The 15132-nt window shown below is 34.3% G+C and overlaps 1 protein-coding gene across 50 annotated transcripts in view; it reads right to left on the bottom strand.

Annotated features, from left to right (window-relative positions):
- Positions 1 to 15132, bottom strand: part of CEP170 (centrosomal protein 170) — a 95990-nt gene that overhangs the window by 27908 nt on the left and 52950 nt on the right. For 28 of the 50 annotated variants that reach the window (XM_086878193.1, XM_086878181.1, XM_086878202.1 and 25 more), the window contains 2 exons: positions 6181 to 6330; positions 71 to 197 (listed from right to left, as the gene is read on the bottom strand). In XM_086878193.1, coding sequence (XP_086734319.1) covers positions 71 to 197; positions 6181 to 6330 — 277 coding nt within the window. The remainder of the gene's footprint in view (positions 1 to 70; positions 198 to 6180; positions 6331 to 15132) is intronic. The other 22 variants (XM_086878198.1, XM_086878203.1, XM_086878212.1 and 19 more) reach the window with 1 other exon arrangement.

The following is a 15132-nucleotide window of genomic DNA, read 5'->3' as shown; positions in this document are numbered from 1 at the left end:
ATAATAATTCTTTTCTCCCTTTCACAGGTTTTTCAGCATAAATTATGACAATAAGAACAGTTTTTAGTACCATTTTCTAATGGAGCAGGCACAGAGGACTCCAATCTCATGTCATCTTGGTCATGACGTGTGTGATTAGCAGCCAAACTGGCCCACTGTGATACCCAACGTTTACTTCCAGGGTTAGTAGAACCTTCCTATGAAAGAAAAAAAAAGCAGAAGAAAAATTATAACTGTTTGATTAAAAGCATGCCAATTTTCCAGGTTTTTCCTGAATAGATATGTCAGGCATTATTTTCCTGGAAGTTGAAAGAAATAGTTTACCTCAATAAATTTTAGAGTCCCCAGCTCTAGAATGGCAAACAGCAAACAAAACCTATATAGCTGCTGAATCAGTACCAAATAAACAAGTTCCCAGTGCAGTGAACTTTTAAACACCAGAGCCTATATAAAATATATCAGAACATGTGCTAGTTCTAAGGTCAGGTTATTTTCATCCTCAGCTCAGAAGTGCAGGAAAAGTACATGGGGTGTGGGGGTTTGTTAAAAAATTAAAAATGTGATTCGGGAAGACAAGAAAGTGACATTTTACCGGTTTAGATGACCCTCTTGTCCAGATGAAATATTGTATTTACTTCATTAAAGAAAGACTACCTTAAGGACTGAAAGAGTAATAACTTATGATGGGATGGAAAGGAAATGAAGCTCAGATTATTTGTTTGGCCTAAACAGAAAAAGAAGCAAAGATTAGTTTTAACCATCCTACTGGGTAACCACGAAGTCAATGTCAGCAGTATTTTACAAATTTTCGCACCTAAATGAGAAAGGAAATTAATTTGGTTTCTTGATGTCAAGCCTTTTGCAATCTTGAAAACTTTTTAAATGTAAGAAAAGCACAGAATTAAATTATCTTCTTGTGTTACTACAGCATTTTTTTTTCAAAACCCGGTTTCTAAATGTTACTGTCTTATCAAATATCTTAAAGCCTCTCTTGCTTACACCTCCAAAAAATGTCATCAGCTCTGCTGCATCTTCTAATTTTTATATTTCTATTCAAAATGCTGATTTTTGCCTGATGCCTTAACTACTCTTGGATTCTAGTCTTTGACCAGGAAACAACACTATACATTCTGTAAAATTTATTTAGCAGAACTAGAATGGTGAACAATGTCACCTATTATAAGACAACTTCTTTCAAATTTAAAGTTACTTATACATTTGAAAAGCTTGAATTTATGATCTTGAATTTCTACTAATTAATGCAAATGAGAGCAACATCAGGAATCTCTTCCAGAATATCATGAATGTAGTAAATCAGAGATGCAGCAGGTAACTTGTTTGAACTATTATACAAATTTCCGTATTTTTAATTAAATTTTAGAATCAAAATTTTATAAAACTCAAGTCTAACAACAGCAAAGGAAGGCAATTCAATGTATTTTATTTATGGCCATTTCTGAAGACAATGCAGGGTGCCAGTAAGAATATTACAAAAAACACAGAGCATTTATGCACTGAAAACTACCAAACCCCCATTTTTCTTTCCTATCACTAATCTTTCTTTTCCTGTCTGTACTACTGAACTTTTATCTATTAAAACAACTAATTATATCCAGATCTGAACATGATAGATGTCCCAGTCATCTTTGCAACAGAAAATTTCAACTAATTCTCTCTGTACCACCAATTTCAGAGACACAGGTATGTGGCAGAAGTCTAAATTCTACTTCACAATGGAGAAACACACTAAAATTTTGCAGATTAACTGCAGCAAAACAACCTGATAAATTATTTTTCTCTGAATGTAATTACACTGTCAAAAATGGTTTCTACATAGCAGTGAATGTAAATGTGTGCTTTGCCAGCTCTCTGTGTATAAAAGCACAAACAACAACAGAAATACGCAGTTTCTCTTCATAGAAGTTTAAGCATATCCAGAAGGTGTAAGTTTGTGAAACGCATATCTAAAGAGTCACATTCAGTTATCCTAATGTTCTTCCTATAATCCATATCAATTTGCAATTTACAGGCTCTCAAGTAAGCAATACTCCAAATTCTTTGGTATTCTCTTGAATACCAAAAGGAATTTCCTTGCCTTTCAGAAAAGCTGAGTTTACCTCTGAGATACCAACTTTTCACCTTCATGTTAAATCGGCTTTCTCTTATGCTTATCACACATAGTCAACAGGAGCAATAAATATTTGGAAAATGTACCAACAGATTTCTGTGGCTTATTATTCAGCCTCAAGATTTAGGGCTTCAGGCTCCATATTTGAAAAAAATCCACAGCACATACACATTACACCTGAAAGCATCTCCAGTTCTTGGCATTTCAGAGCACAGTAATAGTGTGGGGTTTTTTAAAAATAAATTTCAACAGGTGAATAAAATTAATACAAAAAATGAAATGTCTTCTCAGACCTATGATTCCAGTCAGTTGAAGTTACAAGAATCATATTATTTCTTGTCATGAATTGCTGTCTTGAAAGTAGTTCTTCCCTCCTCATTCTACCTGCTTCAGAATCATATGCCTCTGGGGTGATGATCTTTTTACAGATTTCCATACATGACTTATTTACAGACAATGTCTCCAAGTTATTCCTGTAACAACACAGATACCTATCCTAAACATTTCTTTTTCTCTTCTATTATGGTTATACATGAAAACCCAGCAGCTGCACCCAACTCAGCTATTACTTTGCCAGACTAATTGAACAGCACTGATCTGTTCTTGTAAGGTAAATCTCCATTCTCATAACTACTTCAGTAGACTTTGTACCTTCTCTAGACTTGTATCCACCCTTCATGACCAAGAATGGTAACAATTCTAGTACTATTATTACAGGGCCTGTGGTGATAACACTCCCCTTTTCTGCTGATAATTCATTTCCTGGGTTTTCAAGGGTCCTGTTTGCCTTTTTACAACCCTGTGATATTGGTGATACATCAGCCTACATTTCAGTATAGCATCTAATTTCAAACAAAAAGTAAGTTATCAAACTTCAAACTAAATGGACTGCTCTACAGGACAGGAAATAAGAGTAATTTGAGAGGACAAACAAAAGGAAATACAGCCTCTAAATACTCCACTTTTAAGCAGCAATATAGCAAATATTTACATGAATGAAATGATTCAATATTCAGAATGTCAGTAGTATTATTTATCTGATCTTCAGTGGGAAAGACATAAAGTAGGCATTCAAATCAGCAAAAGGAACATTGTAGTCAATGGCATTGATGACCCTGCAGATGAAGAACCAGCTCTAACTGAGCTTTAGTCTTACAAAAAAAACCAATAACAAACCCCCCAAAAAATCAACAAAACCCCAAAGCATATCAAATGCAACATTAATAAAAACATTATTTAAGAACCATGCTTAGCACAGACAACTGACCACTGAAAATTAAATGGAAGTTGGATGGATATATTATAGCCCAAATGCCTGCAGTATTTTTATTAAACGAAATTGTATGGTAAGAACAAATAATAACAACAACAATAATATTATCTTTGTTCTCCATTTACTTAATTTTTGGTCTTTAATCACACTTACCTTGGTTGGCAAGTGGCAGCTTATAATATAGAAAATAAAAACATTTAAGTATTTTAAACAGATGGATTTAGTACTTTCATTGCCTAAATATAATCATTGAAAAGGCAATAATCAGTGCATTCAGGCTCTCCAACTGTGTCAAGACACTCTCTCTGCATTTTATTTCATTTATGAAACACACTACTCCAAAGTATTTAAAAATTGTTGTATCAAAGAAAAAGCTGAGAACTTCATTAACAAGAAAAGCATTTCTAAGCATTTTATTAATGATGCTTCAAAAGCCCTGTAAAGCTAAGATACTTAAGTTCAGAATAAGCTTTCAGCTCCCAAAGTGACTCTAGATGACCCTGTCCTGCCTTGGCAGCGGGGCTGGACTGCATGGTCTCCAGAGGTGTCTTCCAACCCTAACTATTCTGCGATTCTGTAAAACTGTTTTTATAAAATCTTTGTAATTTCCCAGGCCATCTTTTTCATCTTCTTGAATAGAAAGATCTTAGATTTTTATTCTTTGCTTTTTCTATGGCAATTGTGTCCTGAATTCACCTCATTCTGCTAATCATGTACAGGAATAACTGATGGATAGCTGGAATAAGGCCCACCCACAATCTGAGTGGATGCAAAACTGAAATACTGAGTTACCCTGATGTTATGTTACTATTTATCCAAGATCCTCAATGAGGTTTATAAACTTAAAATCTGCAGCTCAGTAATGCAGTAAGTCTTCCAAAACCCACAAGAGAAGTTCGTATGAGAACATGACCCACATGCTTTACAAATCCAACACATTTGCCTCTCCCTTTCCTACTGACAAAAACAGAGTGCAAGTTTTTGTAATAAGACTTTAAATGTAACAATCTTCTCTCAGTAGTTATCCTAATGATTTTTCCCATTATTTCCCTATAAAAGACACCTCTCATTTTCTGAACTAGCTTCTCTTCTACATTTCTATCAAACAACTTCTACTTTTAACTTTCTCTAGTAAGCTTTCTTCTACCTTCATCTGTCCTCAACTCTTCTTACACTAATCTTTGCTCTATCCATGCTGCTTATGGCAGTTTTGCTCCTTGACTTACAGAATAATTTTCATTTTTTTCCCTATCATCATGCCTTGTAATATTTTAAATTATGCTAATAACCTATTCTCTCCCACTATATAAAGACCTTTTAATGCAGCAAAGCAGTCACAGTAATACAACAGCATAATTCTTGTAATTTCCACTTAAATGAAAGTGATTTTTAGTATGTCATTGCTAGAAGGTTTCTTGAACCTGCCATATGATTGCAGAAGTAGTCTCAGTCTTCTAAAAACAAAGCCTTTTATTTGCAAAGTTGACACCTGAAAAGCCCAATTATGTTCATAAAATAAACTGTATATTCTTCTTCTGCTTATGGAATTATGAAAGTGAAAAAATATCAGTACTCGTGAAAACTGACAAGGCACAAAATAGCTGAGTGCTGCAAAAGGTATTAAAAAAAAAAGAGAAAAAGAATATGGTTATAGATTTGTGCAAAGAAGCAAGGTGAAAAATCTTCTGCAGGATGTGCCTATGCTGTATGGCAATACTTCACTTGAAGCTGTAGCCTTAGAGAAACTAGTCAAGGTTACTAATCTAGACACAGCGACATACTCAGTGTCTCAAGGCTTCACAGTAGCTAAAATACAACCATGAGAAAATACACCTCTAGGAGAAAGAGATTTGTAGATACTAAAATCAATGTATTTGCAAGGCAGGCACACTAAGTAATACTTTAAGCTCTTGATATCTTCCAAAAAATTGCTTATGTATAAAGTTTGCTAAATTACAGGACCATACTTCAGAAGCAGTTTGCCAAGGGAAGCAGATGTGTTATGTGCTTCATTACTGTTACCAGTTGATTCCCCTCCTGCCTGTTCTGTTCCAGACATATTTCAAACCAGTTTATCCATCACAATGATATCAGAATGCAACCCAAGATTTCAATATGAAATATGATCAATATCTAGCTTGTGTGCATATTCTAAGTAATATATAAAGCCAGGCATTTCCTCTGTTTAATCTTTCACCAACTGATTAAGTCATACTGCATCTGAATCAACCAATGTAAGTGACTTGTCATGAGTGGCACCTCACTGGAGAACTTAAACCAGAAATGTAAAAACCTAAAGTCCTCTGGCTTCAGAGAAAAAATCTGAAAAGTATTATCCACCATTTTTTTCCTAGATGACTTTGTATTATGCATTAAGTGCACATATCTTATTTCTGAATTTTAATATAGTTACTTGCTTTGGGCTATAAAACATAACCAGCTTTACCTTTAACCTCAGTTCTGCTGAAGAACTTACATGAAGTATATACTGTGCAAAGCTATGTTGTTGCAAGGAAACTTCTGCTACAGTTCCAATACACTGGTGTCAGCGCACACAGAAAGGTAGCCAAGTTTTAAAACACCTCCACAATGAATTATGCCTGTCTCTGACAGAGAAGTTTTGATAATGCAATAAAGGCCTAGGAGAAATAAAATACTTATAGATCTGAGTTAATCTTTTCCAGGCAAGATTTTGTCTTCTGTTTAACGCTTACTGGTCCGTTCTTAGTGCTCTCTTTTAGTGGAAGAAAAAAGAAGACCGTCAAAAATTAAATTCTACCTCTGTGTCAAGAAATCCAGTTGTACTCAGTGGTCTTTTTTCTTCCAGCACTACTGTAGCAGAATTTATAGCCCAATCTTTTACTAAATCTTTCTGGTTCTCGTTGATAACAGGCCTATTATAATCCTGGCTGTCATCCACTCCAAATACCTGAAAATGAAACAAACCATTACATTCATTAACCCAATACCATCCTGATACAATGTTCAATGTTAATGGATGGATGGTGGCATGCTGGATAGTGAGTATAAATAGGTTTTATTGTATTATGCTTATCTGTCACCTTAGTGCAATCTACAAATTAAACAGAAAAATCTACAGCAATTAAAAAAGTGAAGGTCTACATCAACATTGTGAAAATTCAAAGAACTGCTAGTTGGAATGGTCAGATATGAAGAAATGACACTTTGATGAAAGGAAAAAAAGATAAAAGCAAAATCATTGCAAAACCCATTTTACCAATTAAGGGAAAAACCCAATAACAAGAATCACCAAATTTTCAGATTTTTGCTATTATCTAATGAGAATAAGAAATTCTAATTCTTGCATTTGTTATTAATATGCTTATTGACTTGTTTCTCTAATATGAACAAAATTTCAGTTTTTCAACTGTTAGAGACTTGGCAGATGTTGAAAGTCCGCCAGGTCTCATGAATCATGTAGACTCATCTCATCCAAGATATGACTTGGCATAGCTCTTTTACTGCTCTGTCTCCTAATGATGCTTTTATTAATCTCTTCTGCTTATGCAGAAATAATTTTTCCATGACATTTCAAAAACATTGCTCAGAAAAAAATACTAGAAAAACATTATTACTAAGGCAGTTTAGTAATAAGAACTTTAGCAGAAGAACCACCATACTGTTTGTCAAATTTCTCAGGAGTCATAGAAAACAGGGAATATGAACTGCTTTCAGAATTGATGTATAATCAAAGACATTTTAGAAAATGTCTGTGTCTTGGAAACATGTAATTTAAAAAATTTTCAAATTTCTGCCTAAGAAATAAATACACTACTTTATTACTAGGGACTTAGACATTAAAAAATTACAGAATAAAATGAACCTCCCACACACATTAAAACTGGTCGCCAAAAAGTAACAGTAAACATCAAAAAAATTTTTTTGTCATCTTCATGTATGTTATCCTCCTGTAATAAACACTATTAGTGCAGAATAGGAAGAGGTGTACAGAATTCTTTTTTCTACAAAAGTGTGCCATAATTCAGTTTCGCACAGCAAATCTAGAGGACTGGTTTATTACAATTCTGAACAAGGTTAGTGTCTTCAAAATGGATTCACCACTAGATGGCCACAAACCATAATGTTGTCAGCTTCTGAGAAGCAGACAAAAGATAAAACAATAGTTAAGCACCTTGTCATTCAACCCCTTATGCTCTTCTAACTGTACAGGAGGACCTTGCTACAGCATTACTACATTCAGACCTGAGGAAATTTTCTCAAATGCACTGAATTTGTATTTTTCTCTCATGAGAAAGCCTGTTTTCCTGACATCTTATAATTCAGGCACTGCTTCCCGAATTTTCATTTTATACATAAATCATACCTAGAGTATCTGGATAAAAAGTTGCTTAATAGTATTTACAAAATATTTATTTTCCTTTTATAAAAAGAGAGTGTTAAATTTTTGCTTTCATAATATACTTTTGATTTGTACAGTTGTAGCAATTTTTGAAGATAGAAACCAGTTACCATCCACTGACAGCTTTCTTTGAATATATCACTATTCTGCAGAGATTTCTTTCTTTGTGTACCATAGTTTCATTGATTACAGAATTTTACAAGTTCTTTTAAATGAAACAAAATTCTGGTATTATCACATCAACACCAGAAGGAAAATATGAATTCCACACTTCCATATCTAATTGGGACTACAGCAGCAAATTGCTGCCTGTAAATTGCTTCATTTTATCTGACAGCACATTCATATACCATGTCAAATTTCCTTACTTGTATCAGAAATAACACTTCTTTCAGTCTTACCTTTTCTAGTATTGAACTCATGTTTAAGCAAATTCTGTTATTCTTTTATTACTGAAATTATTGCAAAACCAAATTTGAATATTGCCTATTTTTATTCTGTGAAAGGAGATACGGATATCACTAAAACCGAAACAATAGTGCTCCTAATGCTCTTTCTCTCTATACAGTGGGGACATCAGAAGAGATAAGGAAAATATTTGGGTACAGTATTATTAGAAAGAAAACATCTTCTTCAATAAAAGTATGTTTTTGTACTACAATGTCCTTCTACATTTAATATGTGCATGCACCTGTCCTAAGTTCCACAGCTACACAACTGCAAAGCTCCTCACAAGAAAGAAGAGATGCATATAAGTGTGATGTAGCCGAAAGACTAAATTTCATACTTGTGATATATAAAAACCTCTTGAAAAGATTGTTACTAACACATAGTTAAGAATTTAAATACTAAAACTATTCACAAGATAAAACAACTCAAGTATTTGACAAAATGTAGATCATTACTTACACATCAGTCCCACACCTGCAGAAAAGCAATGCTATCAGAATTCCAGGATTAACCAATCCACATACTTCATTTATCAAATAATGAGGATATGCCCTCACCAGAAACAACCATGGAGTAACCTGAACGTTTCTGCTGGAAATCATCTCTCTACCATCTAGAAAATGCAATTTGTACTTTCTGAGCTGCTACAATATACGTGTGCAAATAGCAGGCTGCTGTGACTGAAGTTTGAATGGACAGAGATTTGTATCTTCCTACAAAGACTAAATTACATTTTTCAAGGCCTCGGTTCTTTAGATGTTTCTGTTCTTTAAATATCTTCATGACTACAAAATCATTTAAGGGAGGTCGAGGAGATAATCAAACCAAGAGAATTCTGAGGAAATGCTGATGACACATATTGCTGCATCTCTCATCTACTTAGACAAAAAGACTGAACTTTACTTCTTTCTGTAAAGCTTGTGTTTGTCAGAAGCAATGAAATGTATTTTGATTAACTGTGTTTTGGGAAAGACAAAGACGAAGCCAGGTTCTGTAACCAATAGAGATTTGGACACATCAAGCTGATTGAAAAATGAGAAGCAAGCTTTTATTTTTGATAAAGGAGGTAAAATAATTCTTTGTATTCTACGTATATGACTAACCATCACAAATCCCACATATCCACCATACAGCTGTCATTGAAAATAAAGTTTCCTAAATAATTTACCCTTTTTAAATAGCACTGTAAACAACAGGGACTTTCACAGTAATCTGGTCTTGCATTTTTTGAGAGAATCTGAGGAATGAGGAGTAATGTAAAAAGAATAAATAAAAATAAAGAACTACTAGAAGTATTTTAAAAACCCAACAATATTAATGCATTTTTTAAACAGCTGTAATTTAAAACTGAAACTACCAGAGAAAGGTATTTCCAAGGTATCACTTTCCTATAAGCAATCATTCCAGAAAGCTGGAAGTATTTGCCCTGCTCTGTCCCACTGTTTATTTTTCTGAAATTATATTTTAGCAGGAAGATTACATTGTTCCATCCTGATTGTTTCAAGTTTCATGAAGTTACAGAACAAAAACTAGGATGAAAATTTTCACAGAAACCCTGAAAGTTGACAGAGAAAAATCTAGACACCCCACCAATCTGCACCATTTCATGCGGTTCTTGCAGGGTCTATGCTACATGTCTGTAATGGTAGAACAGACACAAACATGGTGTAAACTGTGGTGGTTGTGGTGTTTAAAAGTAACTACTTAATTGTTATGAAGCATGAAACAATTTCTATTGCAAATCAGAACATTTTAAGTGGCATGGGAATGACAAAATACTGTAGAAAGTCAAAACCCATCTATGACATATTCTTGACATAATTTTGTTCAACCTGCAATCCAGCTGGCCTCTTAAGCAAATGGATTGAGAGGTGATACAAGAGAGACATTGTCTAACTGGGTAGCTCAGCAGGGGCCATGAAGATGGCCAAGCCTAGAGCATTTTACCCGTGGGGAGAGTCTGTGGAAGCTGGATTTGATCACTTTGGAGATGGGAAGGCTTTGGGGCTGCCTAACAGCAGCCCTGCAATGGGAGGCGTATCAAGATGACAATCAGGCTCTTCACAGTGCTACACACTGCAGGGGGACAAGGGACAATCCATGTAAGATGAGACAGGCTATGAAGAAAAGCTTTTTCACTCTGAGGACAATCAAACAAGCTTGCCTAGTCTGCCCATGTAGGGCATGAAGACCCAAATGAATAAAGTCCTGGGCAACTTAGCTGACTTCAAAGCTTCTTTGAGAAGGGAGTTGGATTAGACATCTACTTTCCTGGTCCTTTCCAGGTTATGTGATTCTATGTTTCATAATAGCAGTGATCCTACATAATAACTTAGCATCTCAGGTCCCCTAGTGCAAAGTGTTGAAAAAGCCCCAAGTATCCCAGAGCAGCAGGGTGTCGCCCTGAAAATTAAGCCTCCTGATAATGTTTTCATAGTTTTAGTTACTTTCCCATGAAAGTCCTGTAAACATAAGTTGTTCATCACATTCCTTCTAAGAAACGTCTTCTGATGGACATTTGTCATGGCCAGTGTGTCTGGGAAGGTAATAACTTAATTATCCAATCCCTGGTCATTGTTAACAATCTATAAATACTGGAGTCAGAGAATAAAGGCACAGGTTTTTGTTCTGACACTGAGAGCAGTCGTGTGAATCCTTTTGTGTCCTTTAGTGACAGCAGGGAAAAGGCGAGCTCCTGGCACATACTTTTAAATTTCAAAGCAGTTAAGTAAGTCCTCCGAAGATCCCCTATGATAATCCATTTACATTCTGCAGTTCACCCAGTAAAACCAAGGGACAAAACAGCAGGCTAAAACTATAGCAAGTCTCAAAGCACTATCTTGTTATTTCCTGGACTGCAAACTTGCCCTGAAGAAATACAGAAGGAAACTACATAGTAACTATTGGCAAAGCAATTGTAGCTTAATGAGGATATTCACAAATTCCATCCATAGCAGCAACAGTTTTTTCCAATATTCTGAGAATATAACCTTATCTATATTTTCCAGTAATTGTAAAAATTTTTTTTACAAGTATTAACAAAATCTGTCTAACACAATAAAAGCAATATGCAAATCTTGCAAAAGATACTGGGATACTTTTGGAGACAGCGTGAGTTACAGGACCAAGTCTGAGACCACGCCTTGGTCTCTTTGGCAAGGGCTAATTTCGTAGAAAGCAGAGTATGCTCTTTTGGCAGGTCATATACACTTCCCTGTGACAACAGCTCATGATTCAAAGTTCACCTGCTCATCACCATAGCTGCAACGCAGCTCTAACACAAGCTAGCTTTAGTGATCAGGAATTGGTCTTGTTCCCTCTCTCTTCTCCTGCCCCAAAGTTGAGTTAATTAAGATGAATTAATATTTTTTGTAGCAGAGATGAACTACACTAGAGGTGAACACAAAGACTTCAGAATGAACTATCAAGATGACTCTTCAAAACCACAGAAGCTGATTTTCTTTCTTCATATATGCAATACTTTCAAGAAATTAAAATAAAAAATGGTCAGAAAAAAATAATGGCGACAAGAACCATTTTTTCAGACCTCACCTGATGGTCTTCTTATGTACAGTTTATAAACTTAAAAGTTCTTGACTAAAAAAAAACCTTTTTCCAGTTTTATCTTATTTAGATGCTTTTCAAAGTTCATAATATCTAGACTTTATACTTGCTTTACCTTTACACTGTTTCATGGTGTATGAAGATCACACTGCAGTTCTAAAATACTGTAATTATTCAGTATTTAATGACCACAGAACTAGCTCCTCCTCCAAATCATTACTGAAGATACTGATGTAAATGGAAAAAAGTATGATTTCAAACTTCTAAAAACATGTTCAAACATGTTCACATGTTCACTCAGTTTTACAGCAAATTGTTTATATTAGAATGGGAAAATATGAAGAATCCTATCTAGTTTTAATATTTTTAGTTTACCAAGTTTCCCCAATAATCTTACTGATGAAGTCTTAAGGAAAAGGATATCTAGTAATTAGTAATACCATCAATAAAATTAACAGAAAGCCAACAAATTAATATTAATAATTCTAGCTGCAATTCCTATTTATTAATGATAGTATTTGAAAAGTAAAATTATTTCAATAACTCTTTTTCTTTCTTTCAGATCCTAACAACAGTCAGGGACATAATCTAGAAACATATAAAGATCATGATTTGAATGCTATTAATTTCAGTGTAGGCAATCTGTATAAAAGGAACAGAATAGAACCCAATGACAAGACAGACAAAAAGAAATTCAAATATGAACAGTTAAAAAAAAAAATAAAAAAGCAGAGCAATTGTAAGGAACAAGGAGCTACACTGTACAAGGCATTAAAGAAGGATCATGGCAAAATAAACAAGGAACAAATGATTTAATTTGAAATAAGATATTTGCTGTTATAAAGTGATGGGAATGTAAATTATGATAGCAATTGTGTTTCATAACCTTTTAGGGGAAAGGAAGATGATAAGCATATTTGTTTGTCACAGAAGTCAATAGTAAATTTCAGAAACTGAGCTGTGAACTGATAGTCAGACCAGCAAAAACCAAATATATTTAAAAAATAAAAAATAAAAAAAAGAAGTATAATTTTGGAAATATAAGCAGGATTTCAGGATTTCAGCACAGTTTGGGTGTACTAAGAAAGACGAAATTGTAAATAAACCACACTCAGAGGATGACTGATTGACTGACAGCAAGAGAGGATTCTAGAGAGCAATGAAATGGAAAAGGCTTCAGATCGTCTCAGCAGATCGTCTCGGTAATCCTGCATTTGGTGTTCAGACTGAGCTCCTGACAATTCTTCCACATAAGGTAGTTCAGACATTCATAATACACAGTAAATTGGTCCTTAAAAGTCAGTTACTGATCATAGAGAAAAGACAAAAGGCAAACATTTTTTCCCACCTGTCACAAAATGAGGTACAATGCCTCAGCTCACTTTGTGTTTAGCTATTCCATGAACTGTGTTTAACCAAGCCGCTTCTGAGGACTTTAATTTTAATAGTTTTTGCTTGTTCTTGGCAGTTGTCCCGGTCATCCCAGGCAAACAGACTGTGTTCTGTGCAGGGCATATCTCATGAATAGCCATGGATTTTCACAGAAGCCATTTACGTCATTTTAACTCCCTATCAAAGTTATAGAATCAGATGCAAGATGCTCTGGTATAAAAAAAGCCACATAAGGAAATGAAAAGGATCAATGTGCCAAGTCTAAGAGCTTCCTCTTACCAGACACCAGTTACATATTTAGATGCATATATATTTTGTCCCTGTTTGCTACTGTGAAGAATTAATTTTCTTTAGGATTCCAAATTCAAAAGGAAACAAGTTTAGAGGCTGTAAAACTCCTTTCCTCATAAGAAGAAGATAATAAACATCCTCTGAACTATTTACAAAATTTATAAGCTCAGATAACTGGATAGACTTCAAATGGTCTGCTATTTTTTCAGCACTGTACTCATAGTCGTTCTGCAAACAAAACACTCTGTGGGGCTCAAGGCATTTCTCTCAAAGAAACTGCTGAAGCAATGGTAAAAGCAATTAAACCCTGAGAGTTGTAAAAAGACATGACGCCCAAAAGTGATTTTCTGAAAATAGATACGTCTACCTTGGTTCCTTAAACAGTCATTGAAACATACTGAGATTTTTTTTTTTTCTCTTAACTTACTCCCACCCCATGAATTCTTTCCAGGTAGTTTTTACATTCACAATACTGAAAAATTTGCTGAGAGCAGTTCTGTAACATGCATATTAACTCAATAACCAGTAGAATTATAACAATCTGCAAGATTATTGATAAATTTTTAACGTTTGCAACAGAGACGACATAACCTGGTATACAAATCTTATGAACACTTAAAGCAACAACAATATATCATTCAAAAGTAAACACTCCTTCAAAAACACATTAGCCAATATTATAATATGGTATGAACAGATATAGTCTGGGAGTAAAAAGAATAAGGAGATTCCATTTTATAACAATCATCTTTCAGAACAGAATCCCATTTATACCCACACTAAGGAAAGAAAAAAAAAAAAAGTCAAACCAAACAAATAAGTATCATCATGAGCAGAAAAATCTAGAAAACAAAAATGGAAAATGCATTGTCTACAGTGAACACTGATACAGTTTTCCCTTCATAAATACTACTCCAAAATTTTATAGAGGAAAGGAGAATCTCTCTCAAGATTGTAAATTTTATGTATAATCATTTCACAGTGTATAATCAAAATTCAAGGTGATAGATTCCACATTGACAACAAGACCATTACTATTAGGGTGTGTCTATCTACATAAATAAAGACTTTAAAACATCTACAATATGGTGCTTGCATTGAAAACAAAATCATTACATGGTTAGAATCTTTATGAAGGTGGCAGAATGATGGATTGAGGTTTGATTTTGATACCTTTTTTTTTGAATCTTCTGTTTGGGAATCAGTACGGATCAAATTAATTTGCAAACTAAATTCACTTTGCTGATGAAAAAATCCATTATCTTTTAGGAAATTTAAATGAAAATAACATAAATCAAGTAAAAAATCTGGGGACCAAAGAAAATTTTAACCCAAATTTTTCCATATGCATATGAACTGCTATAACCTTCCAGATTTCCTGGTTATCTGACAGGGCATGAAACACTCATACAAGCTTCAGTTCTCCTCCATCCCTTCCCTTCCCACACATGCACAGGAGAGCATACATCTGCAATAGTAAGTTCTACAAAATATTTCAATTTTTAAATACCCTAAAATGAAACTGGCTGAAGAAGAAAGAAAACAAAAAACCCTACACAAAACAAATAGAAAAAAGCCCCCAAGAAAACCCCCAAAGAAACAAAAAAAAACATTGAGTTGATTTTTATTTACTGCAGTAGCCTTAAATTAAGA

The sequence above is a fragment of the Cyanistes caeruleus genome, chromosome 2 (genome assembly GCF_971803275.1).
Source record: "Cyanistes caeruleus chromosome 2, bCyaCae1.hap1.1, whole genome shotgun sequence".
NCBI classification, from domain to species: domain Eukaryota; kingdom Metazoa; phylum Chordata; class Aves; order Passeriformes; family Paridae; genus Cyanistes; species Cyanistes caeruleus.
The sequence above is the reverse complement of the archived record's forward strand: the minus strand, read 5'-3'. Positions and strand labels throughout refer to the sequence as shown.